We start from the raw sequence: 24,497 nt of genomic DNA on the forward strand, positions 1-24,497 counted from the left end.
GTCCCCTCCCCTCCGCGCCGCCCCGGCCCCTCCCGCCCCTCGCTCGGAGAAGGGGCCGCGGCCGGGGCGGCCCTCCCGCAACCGCGGCGCTGGCCCGGCCAACAAAGGGGGCGCCGGGGCCGAGGGAGGGGCAGCCGCAGGGCCGGGCCGCGAGGGGCGGGGAAGAAGGGGGAGGAGAAGGGGGAGGACGGACGGCAGCGGCTCGCACAGAAAGTTGTGGGTCCGCCAGCGCAGCGCAGCGGGAGCCGCCGCCGGGGGACGGGGTGCGAGGAGGAGCTGGGCTGCGCCGTGGGGCAGCGCGGCCGCCTTCGCCGCCGTGCCCGAGGGGTGAGTGGCGGCCGAGGAGAGTTGCTGTCGGCGGGTACCCCGGCAGCTCCGGGAGCGGGGTAGCCCTGCGGGGAGGCGGTGGCACCGCGGCACTGGGAGGGCCTCGGCAGGAAAAGTTTGTCCCCAGCTCCGGTAGCGGCGGGGGTTCGGGGGGCAGTGCCCGCGGCGGGCGCACCTGCGGGCGGGACGGGGCGGCCGCGGGGAGCCGGGGCGAGGAGCGGCTCCGCCGTGGGGGTGCCCGAGGACGGCGGCGCCGCTGCTGCGGCCGCGCACCCCGCGGGGAGGAGGTGCCGGCGTGCCCGGCCGGCTGCCGGGTCAAAATCCCCGCCGGGCGAGCGGGGGCGGCGGCCGCTCTGCCGGGGCGGCCGGGCGGGGGCGGGCGTGCCCGGGGCCTGCCTCGCGGAGCTCCGCTTCCCTCACCCGGGAGAGGGGCTGCGTGGCTTCTCCTACACGCGGCTGTCGCGCCCTGGGCCGGCCGGGGGAGCGCCCCTGCCTGTACCCCTTTGCTGCTGGCACACGCTCCAGAGCGGTGGGAGTGGAGCTCCCTCGCTGTGCCTACCCCTCGAGCGGGGGCGTCCCGCTCGGGGCCAGCTAGGTGACGGGTGGTGGCGGTGGTGTCGAGGCAAGGGGCCGTGTCCTGCCCCTCTGGGGGTCACGGCTGGGCACGAGGTGCTCTGCCGCCCAAGGGTGAGTGAAGCTTGGCTTACGCGGCTGTACCTTCAGGGGCATCCCACTTGTAAAATGCCACCCCGCGGCAGGGGCACAGCGAGTATCCGGTCGGCTGCCCCGCAACACGCGTGGGCATGGCCAGCAAGCCTCGATCCCTCCCTTCACACGCGGAGTCACACCTGGAGTAGCCCGTGGAATTACCGTGCTTTTCTGCTCCTGTGCTGTAGGTGCTGAGCCGTGGCCCTCCATGGGAGCCTTCTCCCGACGGATTTAGGCTCCGCCCGTGGCATACCGCAGCCCGCGAGCATGGCTCGTGTCTCCGAGCCGGAGGAAGGACCTGGCGGGGGACACAGCGAGTTCAGCGACATCATCAAGTCCAGATCAGGTAAACTGTCGAGGGGAACAGTGTTTTCCCCTTTTCTCCTCTACTCATAGCTTCTGACATAAGCTCACATTTTTAAACAGCGCGTTTGTCCAGCTGTGTTTTTGGGCATATGTTGGTGGTACAGCGGGTGACTAAGGTTGTTCATGCAGCTCCCCTCCTGTTACTGAGTAATAGTAATTGTAGGTCTCTGGGTTTGTTTTGTTTTGGTTTTTTTTTTTTTTGTCAGTATTAGTCAAGTCTGTTTATTTGGGATCCACCTCCGGTATCATAATTACCTCTACTTTTATAAATAGCCATGTGCTTAAAGTGCTCTTATGCAACCTAGTGTTGGTAGCTTTTGTGTTTATTCTCAGACACTGAAAATGGCAACTGTGGCTGCAACATTGTACCTCCTAAAAGTGCATCGCAGCAGTACTCACGCAGTAAATTAATGTGCTTCCTCCTTAATGTAAAACAGTTGTCTATGGCTACTCACTCAGGCATTTCCTTCAGCAAAACATTCATGTAACAGATCTGAAGGTTATTGGGAAAACGTGGATTTTGTTTGGTTGCAGTGTGTTGTGGTCTCTTGAGGCTCTGAGGGATGCTGGGGTGGGTAATGAGGTACCGTTGCTTTAGCAGGGGGAGAACAGAGGTTTTGGAGGGACAGCTGTGAGTTGTTTAAACATTGGTAGAAATTTGTGCTCCATTCAGAGACTGGATGCTTGGTTCCTCAGCCTCACAGGCTTCCTTTTCTTTCTGACATGCAAAATGCTTCTGTTATCAAAAGATTTTCCTTTGATACCTAGCAAACCTAGCAGTTTGTTTTTTTTTTTTTTAAATTTTCCACACACTAAAAACTGTGGGTCTTCAGTTGGTTGTGATTTGCTATGTCAAGTTACATAGGATGCGGGTTTGATCTGGATCCCATTGGTGTTTGAATAGTTTGTTTCTTAGAGCTTTGCTTTCTGAGTCTTCCTCTTCTGGAAGAGCAGTTTATGGAAGATGCTTGTGGGTTTTTCATCTTGAATTCCATAGTGTTGGTTTGTTTTCTGCTGTTACCCTGGAACCTCTGGACATAACTTTGTTTGATTGTAAGTGTATAGTCAGCGTTTTTAAGGGCTTTGGGTGTGGGGATAGCTTGCAGACAGTTTGTATGCATGTATGTATGCAAGTACTACAGTTTTATAGGATGTGTGAGGAAACATGGATGTATTGGAGGTTTTTCATGAATGAACAAATTGTACAGTAAGTTCTGTTGTTTTGGTAGGGCACATGATTGTAAATTTCCTGTTACCACCACTTTAAATTTCATCTGTGTGAATGAGAAAATGCTGTAAATTCTAATACCAGGGTAAAAGACATGTGCACTAAATTAAAAGTAGTGAGTGATGACTGACCTTAAACAATTTTTTCTAAATATTATGCTGGTTTGGATCTGGATGTGTGATTTCTTTGAGTAAATTACTGTACTACTGTAGCTGAGATCTGAACCATTCACTCTACAAGTAAATCTGTGGGAAGATTTTCCTAATGAAAGGAAAAATGAAAGCTTCCTGAAGCACAGGTGATAGCAAATTAAAGGCTAGCTGTCAGGACCTTAGGTATTTTGAAAAGAGAATGCCATTTTTGATACTAAGAAAGGAAAACAGAGGTTTTTTTGCTGGGAAGATTTATCCAGCGTGAAATGCTCTTCAGTCTAAATGACTTGAAATACAGTAGAAGTGTTATCTTATTAATAGTTGGGGTAGCTAAGGCCATCTGTATGGCTTTTGAGGCTCAAGAGATCAGAAAAAAAAATCATTTGCTGTCACTGAAAATAGGCTGTTCTGTTTCTTGCTGCTCTGTAAGTTCTTAGCACCAGTGATGTGGGAAGTCTCTTAACACTTTGGTTAGGGAGCACATGCAAATGTGCATTTAGTATTTTCACTGAATAAATAAAAAACACACAGTAGGTGAAAAAGTCTAAGTGATTTAATATGGGATCAAGTGATTTAATATGTCATAATATTTTTTTAGTGTGTATTATTCCTATGCATTTTTAAATAAGCACACTGAAAACAGTTTACTCTATTCTTGTAAATAAAAGAAGATAGATGTGTAAAGATCACTTTCTCTGTGCTCTCCTAGGCAATTTTCTGTTTGTCTATTTTGTTGTTTGTCTTCGTCTCTTCTGAACAGATCACCAAGCTGTCAGGATATTGTGGTTATTTAAATACATTCATATTCTAAAAGTGATGTTTAAGATCTATCACTAAGTCTTTTTTGTTGTTTTTCTTGTAACAACTTGGAAGAAAATTATGATTTGAAATGCCAGAATATTTCTGGGTCAGGCCTTAACAAAGAGTGGTACTAGTAAAACTGTTTCTAAATATTTGGATACAAATGTAAACTTCAGTCTTTAGCGGCCTGTCAACTGAATATATTGTCTTTTTTTTTTTTTTTTTTGCAGTCATTGCTGCTTTAGTTATCTTTGTAAAACTGTGAAGTAGCTGGAAAGCCATAAAGGTGGCACTGTCAATACACACAGTGTGTTGGTTATTGAAAACCTGAGCTTTGATCTAAAGTCACTCTTATGAGACTGTATTAAGACACACAGAGTTTTATATCTGCTCAGGGCTGTGTGGGGCCCATCTATGCTTGTTTTTATTAGCAGAACAAGCAGTGTAATTTTTCCTTAGACTTGTAATTGGAAAGCTACCAGTGTAAGGATGTAGAACTGCAGAAAATCATAATTTCTCTATAGAGCAGTCAAAATCAGTAACAGGCTTTCTATTTGTCGCTTTTACAAAAAACAGAAGTGTGTGTCACAGGATTTCACAAATAGGAAAAAGTAATTTTGCAAGTATCTCATTTGTTCTTTGGAGAGTTCAAACTGAGAGGATAAAGGATAAACCACTTTGAATGGGTGTCTCTGCATGTTATTGATTATATTGGAAACACTTTTTCCTTTAGTGGTCAGCAAAAAAACTTTAAATGAATGTGCTTTAACATCTTATAAGTGATAAGTGCTTGATTTTTCCTGAGCAGAGATTTTCCATGCCCTTAATATCACTTCTGTGACTTTTGATGGGGAAAAAAAAAGACTTTTTTATGTTGTCCAATTGGCATTTATTATTTTCTGCTTTGGATATCGCTCCTCTTTGATTAAGTAGTTTGTTAGCATTGATCTACATGTAGCTACAAGTTATCTTTGAAAATATATCTTCTGCCCTTGGAATAGCATTTGACGATTCCCAAAGCTGCCTATAAAATAACTTTTAGCTATTGTATTTATAAAGGAAGCTGCTTTTTGTTCTCAGAAAGACCAACAATCTGTTTGCCTCCCTTCTTTCTGCACCAGTGGTGGACGTTGACGGCTGAGTGGTGTTTACTGGGTAGGATATTTGTTCCTGGATGGTTATGCTAGGTTTATACATTTATGATTGGTATTATTTAGCATTATCAGCCCGTGCTATTCCTGTGTCTGTATAATGGCTTTCTATGGAAAAGCAGTTTTCCTTTTTTTTTTTTTTTTTCACTTACCTGTAGTATGAAGTAATGTATGTGGAGCTGATTTATATCTTCGAGAGGCATCTTGTGCAGATAGGTGAGGTTTTCTCATTGCAATAGCTTTCGGGAAGGAATGCTGTGGGATGATTGCCTTACAGTGGTGAAAACAGTGCTGTCATCATGGGCTTGTAAAACAGATGAGTCTTTGCTATGATTAATTATGGAAAAAAGACAAACTCACTTAAAATCTGTCATGGTAGCTTGGAATGGTAATACATAATTAAACAGTAAGATGTGGCAGGAAAAACATTTTTAGAAGATTGCACCTCTGGTGCATTTTAAGATATGAGCTCTCTCTCAATTGAGAGGAACTTAGTTCTCCTCAAATATATTTGACTGAAAGACTGGTTTGAGAAATTGTAACTTAGTTTTGGACTTTTGGGGCAAGGCTTATTCTGAGAACTGCTACTGTTGTCTGTCTGTCCCCCTGCCCCCTGAAGCAACACTTACTTGGCTGGCAAACCCCTTGCACCTGGGGAGCTCCTGGGATCTCCCTACCCCATGATGCCACATGTTACCTTTGGAACCAGTTCCTTTTGCTGCGTCTCTCACTGCCAGATAACTACAGGCCAAGTGTGCTGCTTCTCCTTTTCCATTTTGACTCTATTGGTGTGAAACTGTCAGGAGTCATCACAGTTGCAGGTGGACACTTAGGATTCTGTCAAGTGGATGCAGAGTTGGTGTAGCCAGATTTGCACTGTGTGAACTCTTCAGGGATGTTTGTGCAGGGTGTGTGCGGACAGGGTGTTAAAGATGAGTGACAAACTTGCTCTCCTTGTTTCTAGCCACTGAAATGACTTTTTAAAGACTAAGCTTTTGGGTTGCTGTAGCCTGGCTCCTTTCTGTCAACTGTATCACTTCCTTTTCTTGGGCTGTCTGGTGGGGACAGATTGGATGCTGCAATGAAGACAGTTCTAGGGTATTGCCTAGCATTTATGAAATGACAGATATAGAAGTACCAGGCTGGTTTCTTCTAGCATCTTGATTGGTAGGTGAAGAAATAAACATATGCTGCTCCGTGTGTTTGAAGCACGACTCTGCCTTGGAATAGAAATTGAGGCTCCTCAGGGAGGGGGAAAAAAAACAACCCAAAACCCAAACCATAAAAGCAGCCTATTGATTTGCACGTGCTCTGCCAGGAAAGGAGGCCATAACCCTAAGCAAGAGCTGCAATGTGAGGCACTGTGTGTCGTGTGTTAAGTGTTTATAAAGAGGTCTAAAAGCCGGTGTGGGGAGAGGCTGCTGCTCTGGGAGTCCCCCATTGATGAGGATCCTGTGGAGGAGGGGTGCCTAGGCAGACCAGGGGCAATGAGGAGTTTCTTTCTACACCTTCCCCAGCACCCTTTGAAACTTCGTCCCCCCTTCTTCCCCCACGTCTGGGGAAAGAAGGAAGACTCTCATACAGTAGCACGAAAATATCATGTGCAAAGAAATTTTTAAAGCTCACAGCATTGGGCAGCTTAGAAAATAATTAGCTGGGCTGTGTTACCACCTCTCAGTAACTGCTCCTAATTTTGATTTTCCCCTAGACTGTTTTTCTTAGCAGAATCACTTGTCCATGGTGTGTGTTGGGGTTGACTCTTGTGAGCAACGAAGAGTAGGGAAATACTGTTATGAAAATCTTTTGAATGCAAGTAAGGAATAGGTACATCAGTGTAGGTGTGGAAGGGGAGGAGCACGTGGGCTTGAGCTGAACTGATGTTGTTTCAGGACAGTGTAGGTATCCTAGCTGCCAAGTAGCAGTGTGGATTGGTGTGCTCAGAGCCTGCATGATCTGCTTTTCAAGTGTTGCACAGTATCCCTCCTTCAAAGGAAATTTCACAATTAGAAAAGCACAGCTGATTCCACCTATCTTGGGAACTGAGGCACTGCTAGCACAAAGTTATGGAGAACTGCATTTATTTGGATGCCTTAATAACAGTCTGAAGAACGAATATCAGGGTTTAAACATTGTGAGGTGGGAGGGAGGAGTTTCATTGTCTGACTCCTTATTGTGTTGATGAAAGTATAAGTTATAGTGCCCTGTACCTTGGCAGAAGTCTGTTTTATGTCTTTCTCCCCTCCCTCAGTGTGTTCTGGGGATGCGGCTGAGCTGTAATTTCAGAAAGTGACAGTATATTCTCAGAAGAAAGCTGGGAGTTTTAAAGGTAGCAACAAAAAAAAAAATGACAGCCTAAGGAAATAGAACAGCCCATTGGAATTTGTGGGTTTTACAGAAGCAATGGTAGGGCTCTGTTGCAAGCTTTAGTTTTGGGACTGTGGCAAAGAACTACTGATTTGTAAATATACCAGCTGCGAAGTCAGTGAAATATCTGCCATTGAGAAAGAGGAGTCAAACTGCCATTTGTTTATTTATTAGGATATGATGTCTCTGAGCCTTTTCTTTGAAAAGACATCTACCTCATACTTTGGAGAGAATAAAAAGAGAAACTTTGATTATTGGGCCTGAGTTGGGCTCAGCCCTGAGTGAAGCCCCCCCAAAAAAAAGAAAGAAAAGAAATGAACTGAAATAAAACACTTGCAGTTATATTTTGTTGTCACTTATCTGTGAGACCAGCAGGTAGGAGCTGGTACAGAGTCACTGCTCCTGACTTTAGGTCCATATCCAAGCAGTTGAGAGGACTGACATGGCTGTAGATGGTGCTTGCAGAGGCTGGGCCTGGACTGGGAGCTTGTTGTCAGTGGGGAGGCTGCTGGAAGATGGTCAGCTCTAACAGAGGGTGTGGGCAGTTCCAGTTCCTTCAGCCAAGGGTGGGGTTAAGTTTGGGTGTGTTTTGGGCTGCATCTTTCCTCTGGTGGTCTGACCAGCTCTGGATGAGAGCTGCAGCCGTGCAGAGGAGACTGGTTATCAGTGGGGACATCTACACATCTGCAGCTGTGGCAGTGAACTTGTGAAGGTTTCTTATGCTCAGAAATATGTACACTCTTTAATAAATTGTGTTTTTAGGTATTCTTTAATCTGCTGAGTGCATGGGACAGATGCATTATTAAACATGTTGAGATGCCAGATAGGAATAACTTGAGAGTTATGTATCTTAATCGTAGTTCCTCTTGTAAGGAGGCAGCTCCTGTGCTGGGGAAGCATTCTCTAGCAGCCTAGCATCTTTTCAGGTGTGTGGGACTTCTGCTGGATATGGAAGAAGTGGTGAAGAGCTGTTGAACCTGTATCTGGTAGGAGATGGTGACTGTGTGTTTCAGTAAAAAACCAACTTCTATCTCAAAAACATGGCATGCATGCTGGTGCGAAAGGGTCTGGCTACATGACAGAGATTAGATATGATATGTGTTCCTAAGGTTGTTTTGATGATCAGTATAGAGAATGTACAGCAGTACTTTCCAGCCATAAATTGATAATGAAGATCTTTTCTGGGTTTCAACATCTTTTCTCCTCAGCTTATTATAAAGCGGGAGGACCCACTGTCCAAAAACTGAAAGATTTTGTAGCGGAATTAGACAAACATATGAGGACAGTCAGTGGAATTCAGCTGTGGAGAAACATGCAATTAAGCCATGAAAGAACATGCTTTGATGGGTCTATGTAATTCATTCCACAAATAACTTTAGTTAGTTCCCATGTACTCTGCTTTTATTTCCTCACATTGTAATATGTTTTTTTGCTCCCCCCTCCTAATTTAGATCATGGCAGAGGACCAAAGATGGAATATGCTCCTAAAATGTTATGTTACAAATTATTGATCAGAGAAAAAGTGGTATGATGGGTAAGTTCTGAAATGTTTTGCTAGCTATTTTTGTTCTTAATTTACCACACTATCCTGTATGAGCAAAGAGCAGCAGTCTGTGCATAAATAACAAATGGGGATTTATTTGAACATTTTATGGGAGCACACTGGGAATAGAGCAAAGCCTTTTGGTTTCTATGTTGTTTTAATTGTTATATTATAAAATATGATTGTATTAACAGAAGAGAATAAATAAAGTAGTATTTAAATGCCAACAGACCAAAGCCTTTCTATTGCTTCTTTCCAGGCTTTTACTTCTGTTATAGCTTTATAATGAACAACAGCTATGGTCAGCATAAATAATTTCCAGAGAGAGTTCATCACCCTTATTTTCCTGCTTTCTACATGTACATCTTGTTCTTGGATGAGACTTCTTGTGGAAATTCACGGGAACATATTCTGTTAGCACCGTGCATCTTTCAGCTTCCACAGTCTTTTGTCAAGAAAGTCTGGTGGTGTTCTTCTGAATATAGTTTTGCACTCTGGAATAGTGATGTGTAATTGCGCTGCTGTGAGTCTTGTCCTCTGTGCTCAGGAATTCTTCTCTTCGACTTGGCTGTCGTGCTGAATTTAGAGCTTGTTGGTTTGATTTACTGAGCTTTAAAACAAAATAATTTTCTTATTTAGCACACTTTTCATTAAGAGTAGAGTTTATGAAGTTTAATCAGGGTTATTAAAGGTCACAATGCAGATGTGAAGTATTCACTCTGGTCTTCGTACTCAAAACAATACATTTATACAGTTTATAATCTGTGGAGGAGTACTCACTCTGACAGCGTCACTTGCACAGTGCCAGGTACTTGATGGTGAGGATGCTGTGTTTCACTGGCACACTGAGATTGGGAGCTTTGAGCTAATTCAGGACAAAAGGACATTTTTAAAGAAACACCCACCCCCACCCCTGCCAACCACTTTCTGGTTTCACCAGACATTTGATAATTTATTAAAGTTGTGAAACATACTTTTGGAAGATTACATTGTAATCTTGATAGGACAAGTTAAATGTTGCCAATTGTATTAATGTGGAAGTGATTTTATACTTATGTGCACAATCAGCATGTTCAAAATGGAAAAGGAGAAAGAGAAGGGAAGAGTTCAAATGGAGCTATTGTCAGAAATCATACCATTGTGTGTTGGGCTTATTTCTATTTTGAAGGCTATTGAAACCCAGTTCAAGTTTGTTATTTGCCCTTTGAATGTTAACTGAGAGTTCCTTGGTTACAGGAGAATCAGAACTGAAAGAAAGGAGATTGTAAAACACTAAAATTATGAATAGCAGAGTTCTTTCAGAGTCTGTAGATGTCGGGCTCCTAACCTGATGTTCTGCACTGCTGCCTCTGCAGATCCCTGTTGCTCTCTTCTTTCCCCTCCCTGGTGAAAGAAACGTAGAGGTATAGAGGTCAAGCTTTTGTGAGTATACTCTAGTGCTAGCAAGAAGCTTCCAGTGCCCAGATGCATCATACCACTGCTTGGAAAATTTGCTTCCATGTATATACTTATTTAAAAAAAACCCCAAACAACTAGATCAATCAAGACTTAGAGACCTGTTGATATGCGGGGATGGAGTGACTGCTGCATCAGCCAGTGGTGTCTGTTACTTCTCAGTCCTCCTGCAGAGCCTCTCCTTGAATGACACCTCTGCAGAGTTTGGACAAATGCCTTTTTATGCCAAAAGGATTAATGCACTGTCTTCATCTTTCTTACACATCCATGTATGCATGGCAGGAGGAAGCATGAGAACCTGCTGTGAAATCTCAGGACTGAATTCTTAGGGTTTTTATGTAGATACTCCTCTGGACAGAAGTGAGGCATGGGCCTGAGAAACCAACTTTTAGATTTTTTTTTTTTTTAATGTAAAGCAGCTGTTTAGAAAGGTTTTCATTTAGGCTGTAATGAAATAAGTGGTTCCTAACACTTGGGAGACTTGAAGTTAATGAATTCCATGTAAACTGTGTTTTGTTGTTCATATTTGTTTTAGGAGGGGAAATAATTTCCATACTAGATCATGAAGGTTTTCTTTCCAAATCTTTGAGCTAAGAATTTCCTGACTTTGAGACCTTCTATACCTGTAATCCGCTGAAGTGGGTTTTCTGTCACTACATGGTAAATAGCTTCCCCTTCTCAGCAGACAGTGTTAAATATTTCATCACTGGTAAAAGATAGTAGTTACTTTGCTTACATAGTGACTAACAGTATTGGGTGTGTTCATCTCCTTGAAGAAAGCACAGAGACAGAATGTACCTTTTCTGACTTTGAAAAACAAACAGACTAAGTCTGATCGAAAACTCACAAACTCTCTGGTTTACAAGATCAGTTATTTTTAAGCAAGGTGCACAACAGGGTTGTAGAGTACCATTTCTAAAGAAAGGAAGTGTGTTCACTCAAGCATTTTTGCTTCCCTTAGGTAAGGGTGTGTGCACTAGGATGAAAGAACAATACCTGGCCTTGCAAAATGGTTTGCTTTTGGAGGGTGATCAACCCTTGCTAGTTTGAGACTCATTCTCCCTCTTGGAGAAACAGTGAAATTAATGCTGGGAGTGCAGTGGTGAAGGTGGGATCCTATGGTCAGGCATGTCTGAGGCATCAAGTGGGACGGTGTCTTGGTGGTAACATGCCTTTTTCATGTGTCACACTGTATAAATTGCAGTCCCCAAAATAAATGGAACAAACTGGAAAAGTGTGTACTGGACTGAAGCAAACTCTGTGCTCATCTATCTCCTGTTAGCACTAGTGATCCACTATCAGTTGCAAGACTGGAATATTTTACTTCTCAAATTGAGGCTATGTTTTATAAAGATAAAATATAGTAGCCTGCTCTCTGCCAGAGTGTATAAACTTGCCTCAGTGTATGTAGCTGGTTTGGCTGGCAGAATCTAGGCTTGAAAGATGCTTTGGAGCATTTAACTGGATTTAAAATGTGGGATCTTGAGTCTGATGAGATGCCTGTATTAGAAAGGTTCTGTTGCACATACAAGCCAGGGATGCATGTAAAATGTGAACATGGAATGCAACATAGAATGGCCAGCCACGGTAATTTACAGCCGGGGTGACTCCATGCTTGCTGGAGGCATTCATTTATTATTTGTCTTGTCTCAGGGGATAACTTGTGACTGGCTGAATAATATTTAAAAATAGATGTCCTGTTCAATTCCAAGTATAAGGATAATCATTTTTGAACATAATATGCAGTTAAAAATAATTATCCAAAATAAACTAAAAAGCCCTAAGCCTTTATTTCTGAAAAACATTCTTGTGTTCTTCCCAGAAGTTGCTCTTTTTTGTGTGTGTGCATGTGCGCATACTCTGTTACTTCCTCTGCCTTGTTCAACTTCATGGGTTTTCTTGCAGTTGAAGGAAGACTGCAGTGATTGATTCAGTGTATATTGCACAGTGTATTGGGAAAGAGCAAAAGAAAAAGAGCTGGAGATGCCTTTTTTTTATTCCCCCCCCTCCCCCTTGCTCTCATCATGGTATGAGGGAAGGGTAAAGGGATGAATGTGGCAGTGCTGGTTCCCACTGCCCTGGGACATATCCTGATGTGTGGCGGGGCTGTGTGCTGACACCCGAGGCCCCCTGTGCCTCTGTTTTTCAGGCAGCATCTCCTCTGTGCTATGAACAGAAGGCAATTAGAGACAGTCTGAAAATCTAGTGAAACAGGTGGAAAATGTCATACTTTTTTTTGCTGCTGGACTCTGTTGCCTCCTTGGCTTCACCTTCCTGTCCTGGCAGGTATTTGCAGGGAAAAAAGGAATCCTCAAGGATTTAGCTGCTGCTTTAGATCATCTTCACAGAAGATAACTCCAGTGAAGTCAGGATTGTTTACAGAGGTACATCTGTGAATATTTGTACAGTGAAGACTTGGTGGAAGATGAACTGAAGGCAGTAATTACCAAGGAGACTTGAGGGCCTGGTGTTCCCAGAGCAGCTGGGTGGGGAAAAAGCCCTTTGCTAGGATAGTGGAACTGCAAAGGGCCAAGGTGTTTTAAGGCAACTTCCCCAAAGGTTATTGGAGGAGTTGTTTGTCACCATGGCGGAGCCATGTGCCGGGATGCTGGCACAGACCGACTGCATGGTTCTCAGCACCTGCCTGCTGTGCAAGCACCTGGTTCCTGTCCTGGCCCCTGGCCATTGAGCACTGTGAAAAATGCACATCAAAAGGGGTCACCTTTTCCAAAAAGTGGCTGGGGGCATACTTGGAGTGGTACCTGTCTTTCCTGCCACTGCTTCCTAATTAGAGCCCCCATGCCAGCTTGTCACTGCTGACAAGTTTCTGTCACTGTTCAAGCTTTCAAAGGGTTCACTAACCATTCCTCTGAGCACCTGACTGCAGTGTAGAATGAGATGGGGCCCATTCCTGGTGTATTGTACAGAGTGAAGATGTACCGGGAAGAGACTGAGGGGCCAGAGAGCATTGAGGGCATTTTGTAATTAATTAGGGAAGTCCCAAAACCTTCTGGGCCAGAAGGTTTTTGTGTTTGTATGTGTTTCTGCACTGGAGAGGTACTGCTCAATGGTCATGTTCAAAGCTGTAGGCCAAAAAGAGGAATTTAGTGATGGACCTGGCAGTGCTAGTTTAGTGGTTGGACACTATGATCTTAGCGGTCTCTTCCAACATAAATGATTCTATAATTATGGAAAAGCTGATGCTGAAAGATGCTGGTCTAAGTGGAAGAGAGGCTTGCAGTACATCTTGATTCCCACCCTTCTTCCAGGAGAAAGACACTGTAATGACATTAAGAGCTAGAGAAAAGAAGCATTGCTCTCCTTTTTCTTCTCCAAAATAAGACAACCACAACAAACCCCTCCATTGCCTATATTGACAACCATCCAGCCTCCAGCCCTGGTGATGGTTTTGAGAATGTAGTGTTATAATGATAAACAGCTGTTGTGTTGCAAGGGGGGCTGGCCAGCACACAGGGACAGTTCTGATACATTCCTTTTAACAAAAACCCATTGCAGGAAAAAGAGGGATGTTATTGCTGTAGTTGTTTACCTGAGGTGAGATAATGCTCACGATACTTATGTCAGTGTCAGAGCGCAAATAGCTGAGATGCTTAGAAAGGAGGAGAGCTTAGGGCTGTATATAGAAAGGAAATATGTCACCACATAGATAATGATGGACCCTTTGACAAGAGATTGAGTCCATGTTTGCCTGGAGGAAATGTGGGGGATATGTATGGGGAGCTATTTCCTTGGTTTACTTGGTGCAAAAGTGGGTACTGAGCTGTGATGCAGGGTATGCACAATACAGAGTGTGCTAGCTCGAGCACAGTGGTGCTCTGGCATCTGGCATTGAGGTAACAAGTGTGCTTAGAGGGGCATTATGTAGGGTTATCCTGGTCAAATGTCTCCTAGCTCTATGATCTCTGTATTGCATTCATTCACGTGTGGTCAGTACTGAGGCGAACAATGTGGCATGTTGTGGTTGGCCCAGTTGAGGTCTGGTTCTTGATTACTTCCTGGGAGAGGTTGCTATCCTTGGTGTTCCTGAATTCCCACAGGAATCTCATGCTATGTGCATTATGTCAGTAAGTGCAGCTCTGCCCCAAAGAGGAATTCGAGTGGTACTTCTGCTCCAGGACACTTTCACACTGCAGGAGCTCTTGCCTTTTGCAGCTACTTTAATGTTGCTCTTACTGGTTCACTTGATGCTACACCTAAATTAGAGGTTACTGGGTTAGGTCAGGGATCACTGTAGCATGTAATGCCCACTTCTGAGGCAGATAAATTTTTCTTCAGCAGGAATTAGGGTAGAAGAGGAGCATATAATACCTGGTGGATCCCATAGCTTGTGGCTTTATGTATAAAGAACATAATTAAATGCTAATTTATTTTCTGGGTTCTGGGCAAAATATCACATGTGATGTGGAGGTTTTTTTGCCTATTAACCTGAGCAGGGTGCCTTTAGTACTGAGAAAACTAGTGTGAAAGCAGTGAGGGATCATAAAAGCCATGACTTTTTGTAGGCATGTCAAATTTAATTTTACTCTCTTTGCGATACAATGTTGAAAAGGTCTTGGGCTGCTGTACTCATCCTTAAAGGATTCAGTGTCCTTAGTGTAGTTGATTAAATGTAATTTCAGGATTGAGTCTGTGATTGACAGAGCCTTCTCTGAAGTAGTCCAGATCTGCTGAATGGCCTTTAGAGGAAATGGGATACACTGCAAAACTTTGGAGCTGGCTAGGAAAAATGAGTTCGTGTTGTCTAATGTACTCAGTGGAGAATTTGGTTCTAGGGTGATTTGGGCAGAAAAGGAAATGAAATCTCTAAATTTGCTGCTGGTTTTTGCTGTGGAACTCCTGATGCATCCTTTCTTCCACAGTGCTTCCCTGCTGCTGTTGGGCAGAGGAAGCTGGGATGGACCACAAACCATTAGTCAGGTGGTGAAAATGGACTGTGTCTTTATAATGTTTAGATAAAGTGCTAGGAAAAATGAAGACTGCTTAGAAATGTTTTGCTGATTAATTTATATTCCCTGCTAGTTCTCATCTTGTTTTGTTATAGCTTCTTATTTTGGCCCTGCATTTTCTGGCTTTAACTTACATTTGTCCCCATATAGTAAAAATTGCTGAAAATGTAGCATTCATTTGAACTCCATTTTGCTGTCTATGGAAAGAAGGAGGGGGTTAAAGAACATGACTGCAAATGCTGAAAAATGGTAATGTACTATAGTGATCATCTGAAACAAAAATTTATGTGGCATAGAGAAGTGCAACCTGATTATGAAAGCATTCTGCATAATTTGTGTGGGTATGGGAAGGAGGAGAGAAATTGTGAAATGAATTGGAACTTTAAATTTGTTTCCTTCAGTTGGAAAAGTCTGTTTTCTTATGGATGTGGGTCCTTATGCTCACTAATCTGACAGGTTTTTTTCCCTTCATACCAGAATGCACATGACTGTTTTTCTCCTAGGGATGGAGGGCAGAAGGCAGAAAAAGGGGTTTTGTTCCTCCTAAGGTATTATGTGTGCCTTATATTCTCATTTGTAGTAAGGTTCCTTTCATATTCTTCCAGCACTCAAAAAGGACCTTAACTTGCTATCCTATTAAAAACCTCTTGTGCTGCCAAAAAAATGTAAAAAGGTAGAAGTTAGAGACTCAACTGTCATTTACAGTACAACGGAAAAAATGAAATGGTACATTCTTGGCACTCCCGAATTTAGCAGAGCCAAGAGGTTATCATCTGACAGAGCAGATGAATGGTAATTAAGATAACTAATGTTACTAGAAGTCTTTAAAAAGCAATTAAATTAATTATGTTTGATCTTGGTGAGAATCTGTGGCTGTGAGTTGGATCTTGATCTGGATCTGTTATCTGGGATGTGGTGTGGTGTAAGTGGGGGAAAAGTAATGTGTGTCAATTGTGTGAGACTCTTTTTTTTAAACTGCTTTGTATCTGTATTGTGGTATACTTAATAGGGGCTATATTTTTTACCCTTTCTTTTTATCCCTTTCCCTTTTGGATGAATAAATTGAACTCAGCTACAGTTTGGAATCTGCAAGGTATCAAAAAAGCCTTTTTGGAAAGTCTGACAAATTGTAAAATCTAATTTCAGTGAGAGTTGGTATATGATATAGATCTTGCACCTTGTGTGTAAGGTGGATATAGTTAAAAGAGTTATAAATCCTATTTTGCAGACAATTATTTTTAGACCTAAGTATTGAATTAATGCAGAAAATAGTAACAAAAGAGAATTTCTGGTTAAATTACTATTCTTTAACTGAGACATTCTTGAAGTATCTTAATCGAGGAGAACAAGATACAGGTTATACTACATAAAGAATCCCTTCCTTAACAGTCTTTAGACATTTCCCTCACCCTCCTCCAGTCCTGCAGGGCTTGGAATGGTGAGAGTACAGCTGAGGAGTGGGTGAGTCAGTTAGATCATGTCTTCCAGAATCATCCAGCTTGTTATAAACAATAATCTGCTCTTTATTTAAATATCTGTAGTGTAAACAGGTAACCTGTTGCTCTAATATTCAAGTACAAAAATAGTGCCCTGCACTTTTTGCAAACTGGTCTAATTATATCTCAGTAATGAAGGGCAGTGTATTAATACAAGGTGAGAGAATATCTTTGCTAGAACCTTACCAAGAGCTGATTCAATAATTTTAATTTCCTTTTATAATAAGTAGAACTAGTTAAATAAGTTCTCTCACCTTCAAATAATTTGTAAAGTCCTATTTAAAATTTCCTTCAAGTAAGAATAAACATCTAAATTAAATATAAATAACCACATATTTAATTTTGAAGATTATTTTAAATTCCTGTTCAAGTAAGAATATATATGAGAAAGAGACTACTTTTAAAATGACATCCTTAAGGAAAACATACTTATTTAATGTGAAGCTAGGTTAAATAAGGGTCCAAAATATCACCTTGGCCTTGAGTTCTTTGGTCTCTAAAATGACAAAATTAACCTCTTGAAACAGATGAAAAATGCGACCAAAACAGAATCTAATTTTACTTGTTTTTCCCTTCATGCCTACTTCTGCCTTGCAGTCTGTCTCTATTTAGTGTAAAAGAAGCCTGTAGGTTCCCAAACTTACCTTAACTTTGAGCTGATGTGTCCATCTGGTCATCAGCTGCAGAAGACGTGGTTGGGTGTCCTTAGGCTTGTTTAGCTTCCCTTCTTAGCTGAAATGTGACATGGTGAGCTCTTGTGATAGTTTTTCAGTGGTTTTGATGGTATTTGAGGGATTCGTGAAGTAGAATGTGATCACCTTTCTCTCTGTCCCCTTGCAGCTATTTATATAGAAACTCATCCTGACGTGAATTTCTCGGGTCTGTCTTGGATTGTTGGGTAAAAAATGTGGAAGCAGTAGCCAAAGGAAACGTTATGAACTATTTATTTTACAAGGAAAATTTTGGGGTTCCTGCTTTGCTCCAGGCAGCTAAATATCAAAAGATAAAGGTGTCCTGGAGTGACCAAGATGGCTTGCTTCTTTCTTGGGATTTTATTTTTTTTCCTGTCTTAGTAGAACTTTGTTAGCTGGCCTTGCATTTCCACCCTGGGGCAGAACATTACTATAGTGAGCTAAGTAAGCATGGATATGTCTGTGTAGCTACAGAAGAGTGTGTTCACTTCTGGCAAGTATTCAAGAATATCTTTGAATATTTATATGGTGAATTAACACTGTAGTGTAGAGGAGGTTTGGCAGAAAATCTTTGAGGATCTTGCAAGTTGCTGCATGCAAAGTTAGTGGTTTCTTTGCAAAGCACATATTGAAAAAACCCAAAAGGCACATCTAAAATGTGCTGAGTAAGGGTGCTGAGAGTTGAATCTAGCAATGTGATTTTTGCAAAGGCATCTTGTTTTGGATTGTCATTTATTCAGTGAAACCTTGATTTTAAAAATTGCTTATACAGGGGAAAAGCTTTGTGCCTCCTCTAATGGATATCTAAATTTTACTGAAATTCATGTAATTGAATTTTGTAGACCTTATTAAAGGTTTTTCATAAATTGCAAGTTGACCTCAGCTTTGATAAGTCTGCTGGTCTGTTCTCAGTTGTTATTGGCATTAATGTGCTGTAGAAGGAAAGGTTCTCATTGTTCACTTGAAGTGAAATTCTTTGTTTCATGGAAGAGTGCTTGCTTCCTTTCCTCAATTTTTCCAAGCTGACTTTTCTCTTAAAATGGCCTTTTTCTTCTGTTGCAACCTGAATAACCTGTGTTGGGGATGAATAATTATTCTCTTTGAAGAAATTTGACAAATTTAGAAGAGCAGTGGAGATCATAAAAGTCAGAACAACTGGGCTGGTTTAGAGATTACTCTATTTATAGCAGCCATGGCATTAGCAGGGAGAATTCTTTAACTGGGTTTGGGCAGAGTAATTCCAGTTTAGCACCCACCTCAGCTCCTCCATGCAGGGGTCACACCTGACCTACTGCTCCACTTCACCCACCACAGGATGTGTTGCAGGTAACTCAAGGGCACAGCAATGGGTTCCATGAGGTGCCAGTGTGCTACATAAGGTGAGGGAGAAATTATCCATGTGGATTTCTTCATGTGGGAAGATAAGGCTAAACTTAACCATCTGTAGGCAATTAAAATTCATGACAGAAGGTCAGGATATTGTGCTCTCTGCCAGTCACTTCTTCATTAACTAGACCTATGCAAATATAACATGATCTGTTAAAATTTAACCCCAGGAGATGACTTCTTGCAAGAGAGCAGTGTTGATGCATAAAAGTGGGGAGTAGGTGGAAATGCTGAAATGCTTTAGACACCTCTTTCAGCTTAGAATAAAAACACAGTGGCTGAAAAAAAGGCAGTTTCTACACATAACACACACAGTAATTTAGTAAGCAGTTGTGTCTAGTAGATACTGGGTGATGGAACTGTCTGATACAAGCTGCCTCCTTGTAGTGTGTTTTTAAATACTTACTAATGAATTTAGATCCCCTTTACTACTTAAGAATACCCTTGATTTCTCTTGTAGCTGAATCTAATCTAAGTACTGTATTTCAGCATGGCTAGGTGTTTTTTGTTTGTGTTTGTTTTTTATTTATTTTTTTTACTTAAGTGGGGTGTTCTTCCATCCCTCTACTACTTTGTCTTTCATTCCCCATAGTTATTTCTTACTGTTACTTCTGTTGAGAGATGGTAAGAGTAAAGAAGCAGCTCTAACTTCCCATGTGCTTAGTTTTCTTGAACTTGGTTCCCCTTTGGTGGTGTTCCTTGGACCAGTGGAGCACTTTAAAAATCTTTGTTTCACTTGGGCGCAATCTGTCCATAGTGCCAACTGCATGTAAATAGTTCGTCTTCGCTGTTACCAGGTTTAGTGATGTGTTTTGGGTTTGTTCAGTGAATGACTGTATATTTCAAAAGCTTAACATTTTTCTTGCTCTTCAACCTGTATTCAGCCTGCCATCAGAGCTACCTTATCAAACAGATCTTTTATCCTGTTAAGGCAGGGTGTTCCTAAGGATGGATATCCGGATGACATTTGAAGTGGTAAAGACCTCTTTATACTATAGTTTTGGGTCACCATGTTACAACAGTAGCTATCAATTAAGGTATCTGCAGATGAAACCTGTTTATACTGCAGAACAGTGGGTTTTTTTTTCCTTTGCTCATAATCAGAAGGAAAAACTGTAAAATTGGCCTCATCTTTGTTACTCTCCAGCACTATTGATCGTCACAGACCTTGGGCTTGACAGGCGAATGTAACATTCGGGGTATCCATAACTCAGAGCTGTGCTTTTTTTCAGGGTAAATAGCAGAAATATCCAGGAAGGTCAGCCTTGATCTTTAGCACTATAGCCTAGTCTTCTTTGAGAAAACAAACAAATTGTAAGAGTAAACAAACAAAAAACTTACCCTGACTTCCTTTTCCTCTCTGTTTTCTTACTACAGATGTGGACTAATGCCTTCAAAACTGAAAGAAGGTAGAGCTTTCAAAGATTAGTATGTTCCTATACCTTGTTTTTTTGTTACAACTAGTCACTGGATAGGTAGGTGTCACTTGTGACTAATGTTGAGAGAAAGGCTACAAGATTTCTCCTGAGTGGCAGAAATGGCTCAAACAAAATACTGAATATTAAATACATTATTTGGGGCTTAGCACGGTGATGAGATGTACCCACTGAAGTTATTGTAAGGGTCAGGGAATGGAGATGATAGAGTTCCAAGGGGAAGAAACCCCACTGTTTCTCCAAAAAATACGTTTCATGAGTTTCAGCCCTCAGGGAAGGACATCTTTTCAACTGCTCGTGTTCCTACCCCTCCCTCTCATAAAAGTGAATGGTAAAGTAAATAGAAATGTAATTATGCACTTTCTGGCATGGATGTTTCTTCCTGATGTAGAAAAGCACAGCCACAAGGTAAGGCAGTGGTTTTGAAGTGATGGAACAAGATGCAATGGGGATGGGTTTTTGTCATCTTTGTTGTGTACACTTAAAGATGAGAGAAGGAGGTATATGTAGATATATATGCAGATATATATGCCTGTGCACACATAGGTATGCATAGACCTCTACCTACTTTCCCCTTCTAGGACTTGCATTTAGAAATGGTGATGTTCCTGAGAAATGCAGCCCTTTCAAGTTGAGAGTAATTATACAGAAGTGTGTGGATCTGAGATTGTTAGAAGTCTGTCTTTAATGAGGTGTTTCCGGTTAGTTGCTTGGGAATATGGTAAATCCTCAGTTCGTACTAAAGCATATGTCTCTACTACTCCTATCGCATGCTGGGGTGGGAATTCTTGCAACCCATGCTGAACACCCCTGAGTTGTCCCCAGCTAACAAGGGTGGCTTGGAGGCAGCCAGCAGTAAGTGTGCGTGTGCTGGCACATGTGGGAGTACATCACTGATGTGACTGGGCTTAAGGGATGGGTTTATTTCTTTGTCACATCCAGACTGTGTGGGGAGCTCCTGGGCATTGGGGATATAGAAGATAACTGCTGAAAACCTTGAGTGATTACAATTACTAGAAACATGGTGACTTGTAATTTTTTTAAAACTATCTGAAATTTTTTGTAAGAATTGGTGTTTGTAGTGCTTAAGTCTTTGGATTTTTTTTGAATGGTAGTTCTCTAGGTTGTGACTGGAATAATTTTCTCCAGAATGAGCAAATGCCATGTGGACAATGTTTTCTTGCATATTCACATTTTTTAAAAAAACCAATGCCATAACTGAGCTAAAGGTAAATCATCTGACTCAACCCATAAAAGGTTTTTAAGGGTCAGAGACATTCAGAACAGAAGTGGCAGACAGAGGACATGCTTACTGCTTCATGAGATCAGAGACTTCATGTAGCAGATACAGAAAAAGTGCAAACAACTGAGGCAAACAACTGAGGGAATTCAGTATATGTGTGATAAAATTTGTTTCTACTTCTTTTTTGTTTCCCTTCCATCCCCAACCCACCCCCCTTTCCTAGTCTGCTTCTCATTTGAGGTATCAGAGCTATGTCAAACACTTCTCAAGACTGTTCATGGACGTTGAGCTCAGCTACTCTGCATGTTTGGTAAAGTTGACTCCCAGGGGTTCTCATGGGTATCCTCATTTTCTGACATCCGTCAGTTTCTCCTATATATGTAGTGTCTGGATATTGGCATTTGGACTGAAAACGCAGGTAGATTCACTGCTTCCTTACAACTCTGCTGGAAAAAAGCTGGTAGTTGTGGGGGTTTTTTTCTGATTGGTCCAAGATATGCTAAGGCTCTCCTGCTGATCAATGTCTGAATTTGGAAGTTTGTAGCTATATTTTTTTCATTCTTTCTATATGCTTGTTTCCTTCTTTGTCGTGTACTTACTTGTGTATGGAACTGTGAAAGTTGTGCTTTAATAGCTCCACTGAATGAAGAGGGATAGTGATGGTTTCAGGAACTTGCTGGAAAGTTTCAGTTTCACTCTCAGCAAGAGGTCCCCACCCAGCTGGGGGAGGCTGCTGCGGTTCTGTGCTGGTGACTGCACTGGGCTTGTTCCTGTGACCTTGGCTTTGTGGAAGTAAAAACTTAACTCAGCCTTTAAGTGTCATGTATATAGTTTCCTTGTGGTTTTATACTGTGTTGGGATTTCACCACCATGTGCCCAGCTTTTTAGACAAGAGATAGTTGCTTGATGATTTTTTTATTCCATTTCCTGTATGCATTGTTCATAAATCACAGTCAAAGATCTGGCAATAACTTGTTAATGCAAACATGAGACGCATTGTTCTAGTCTGCATAGCTTCCACTTTCATAGTGGATTTTGTATCCAGACACAAGGGGTATATATTGTATGGTTTGATTCTTGGGGTGTCCTGGGCAGGGCCAGGAGTTGGACTCAATGGTCCTGATGTCTCTTCTACCTTAGCAGATTCTATGATACGTGTGGTGATCTATCCTTCCCACACTGGGTATAATTTGCTACTTTTTGCACTGTTACAGTGCCAGAAAAGGAGGAGGGACTGACTATAGAGGGCTGAGCTCTCTGCAGCACTGAACTGGAACATACTTGGGTGCTACAGTGGTGCCTCTAAAAGACTATTTGAGTAAGTGGATCTTGGCAGTGCCTATTTTTGAACCTGGATTATGTTAAAAGGCATGTGGCTTATTCCAAAATAATTTTGGAGAACTTGTGTTCAGGTTGGCAGTGCTGAACCACTTGTGCATTTCTGTGAAGTTGTTGTAGATGAGAGTGCTGTTTTGTACTTGCAATGTTTACTAAGCCTTTCTAACATTATCCTGATGTGTGGTGGCTTTTTCCTTTTTCTATGCTGATACAGCACTCTTGGGAGTGGAATGTAATATATGTTAAATTTTTTTACAGATAATGAAGGAAATTTGCATTTCATAGGGGTATTAGCTGTGAAACTTAATTATAAAATTTGACCATTTTATCTTCAGAGAAAAGTCTGGCTGAAGCTGTGAAATTTCTGATGTCTTCAGGAGCCCTGTATAATTTCTGTAAGCAGTGGGCTGGATTGGAATTGCTCACCCTCTCTATTTCTACTTCCCAAGCTGTGCACTGTTTTGGGATTGCTGCTGCTGTTTGACCCTTCCTGCTCCCCAGCAACCGCAGAACCCAAACATGCCTTGCAGCTCCCAGATCATAACAAATCTCTTGGCTCTTCTGTTTTGCTATAGAAGAAAGGGTTTGGGGCAAGGGGGGAACCTAGCAAAAGAACTTTGATCTGCTTACTTTGTCTGTAATCTGTTCTTGGGTTTTGAGGGACAGGTGGGGTGTGGAATTGGTTGTGGCCAGATGCAGTGGCTAATAAATGAGACATGAGGAATTCCCTCCTGTCACCACTGCTGCCACGGCATGGCTTCCCAGCAGACTTCCTGGTTTTAGTTGAGGAGTAGGCTGTTGGTGAGACTGGTTTTCTGAAGCAGTGAAATAAATGGCAAACCAGCTACATCACTGGAGTCCTCTTTGTGCTTTTGGCCAGAATGGGCTGTACAGTGTGTAGGGAATGGAATGAATTGTTATGATGGGAACTGAGAGTTGCTCCAGCTGTTCCTGTGGTAGTCATAAAGTTCTTGCTGTCTAGTGTTGGATGGGTATCCTTGTACTGTCCTACTTCTCTACAAATTACTGAAATATAGAGGTTGAAATGTGTTGAAGCAATTCCTGCTAATTCTTGGGGGAGGCAACAAGGGCTGGGGTAGGCCCTGGGAGCTTCTCCAGTCTTGTTTGTCAGATGGAAGCTGGGCTTTGTCAGAAGCCTGGTACTGGGGATCCATGAGTCATGGTCCAGCTGGTAGCTAAAATGCCATCAGAGACACATCTGATGCAAGCCAGATTTCTTGTGAAAATGCTTCTCCCTTCCCCCCTCTCCCTCTTCCCTGATGAAAAGCTGTGTAGATCAGGGGTAGAACAAGGTAAGGAAGATGAAGTTATTAAGAATTATGGTGGGATGGTAGGTACAAAATTGTTAGTGTGACCGCACCTGATGATTGTGTGAGTGAGAAGACTGAATGAACTGTCCTGTGATTTGCTTTGAGAGTGTTTTTTCTAAACAGTAGTGGAGTTTTTATCACTTACAGGAAGTATAAATGAGTATTTGGAGGCAAGTCAGATAGCTGGTGGAAAACTGCAGGGCTGGGGGAAGTTATCCTGTGTGTAAAGGTAGATTTCTGAAAACCCCTGAGTAATGCAGCTTCTTGCCTTTTTGTGGTCATTTAGCTGCATGTACACTAGAGCTACTTTTCAGTGACCCAGAGTCTCACATGCACAGTCTTAATAGCACAGGTTTCTGCAAAGGTAGGTTGTAGTAGGTTGTTTTTAAATAGCGTTGCAAGCATCTTAATTGCATTGGTATGAAGTTCTGTTTCTGAAACTTGCCACCTATATCCTAAACTGCCTCGCTTATCTCAGTGTAAGCTGTAAAGATCTTTATTGTGTGAATACCT

General features: G+C 42.2%; 1 protein-coding gene across 1 annotated transcript in view; it reads left to right on the top strand.

The window, feature by feature from the left end:
- The first annotated feature begins 205 nt into the window (after nucleotides 1–205).
- The window catches only part of UTRN (utrophin), a 356,686-nt gene continuing 332,394 nt past the window's right edge, over nucleotides 206–24,497 (top strand). The window contains exons 1-2 of the mRNA XM_032102122.1: nucleotides 206–327; nucleotides 1,224–1,381. Of these exons, the coding sequence (XP_031958013.1) occupies nucleotides 1,303–1,381 (79 nt within the window). The 5' untranslated portion in view covers nucleotides 206–327; nucleotides 1,224–1,302. The remainder of the gene's footprint in view (nucleotides 328–1,223; nucleotides 1,382–24,497) is intronic.

This window comes from Corvus moneduloides, chromosome 3 (genome assembly GCF_009650955.1).
Source record: "Corvus moneduloides isolate bCorMon1 chromosome 3, bCorMon1.pri, whole genome shotgun sequence".
In the NCBI taxonomy this organism is placed as follows: Eukaryota; Metazoa; Chordata; class Aves; order Passeriformes; family Corvidae; genus Corvus; species Corvus moneduloides.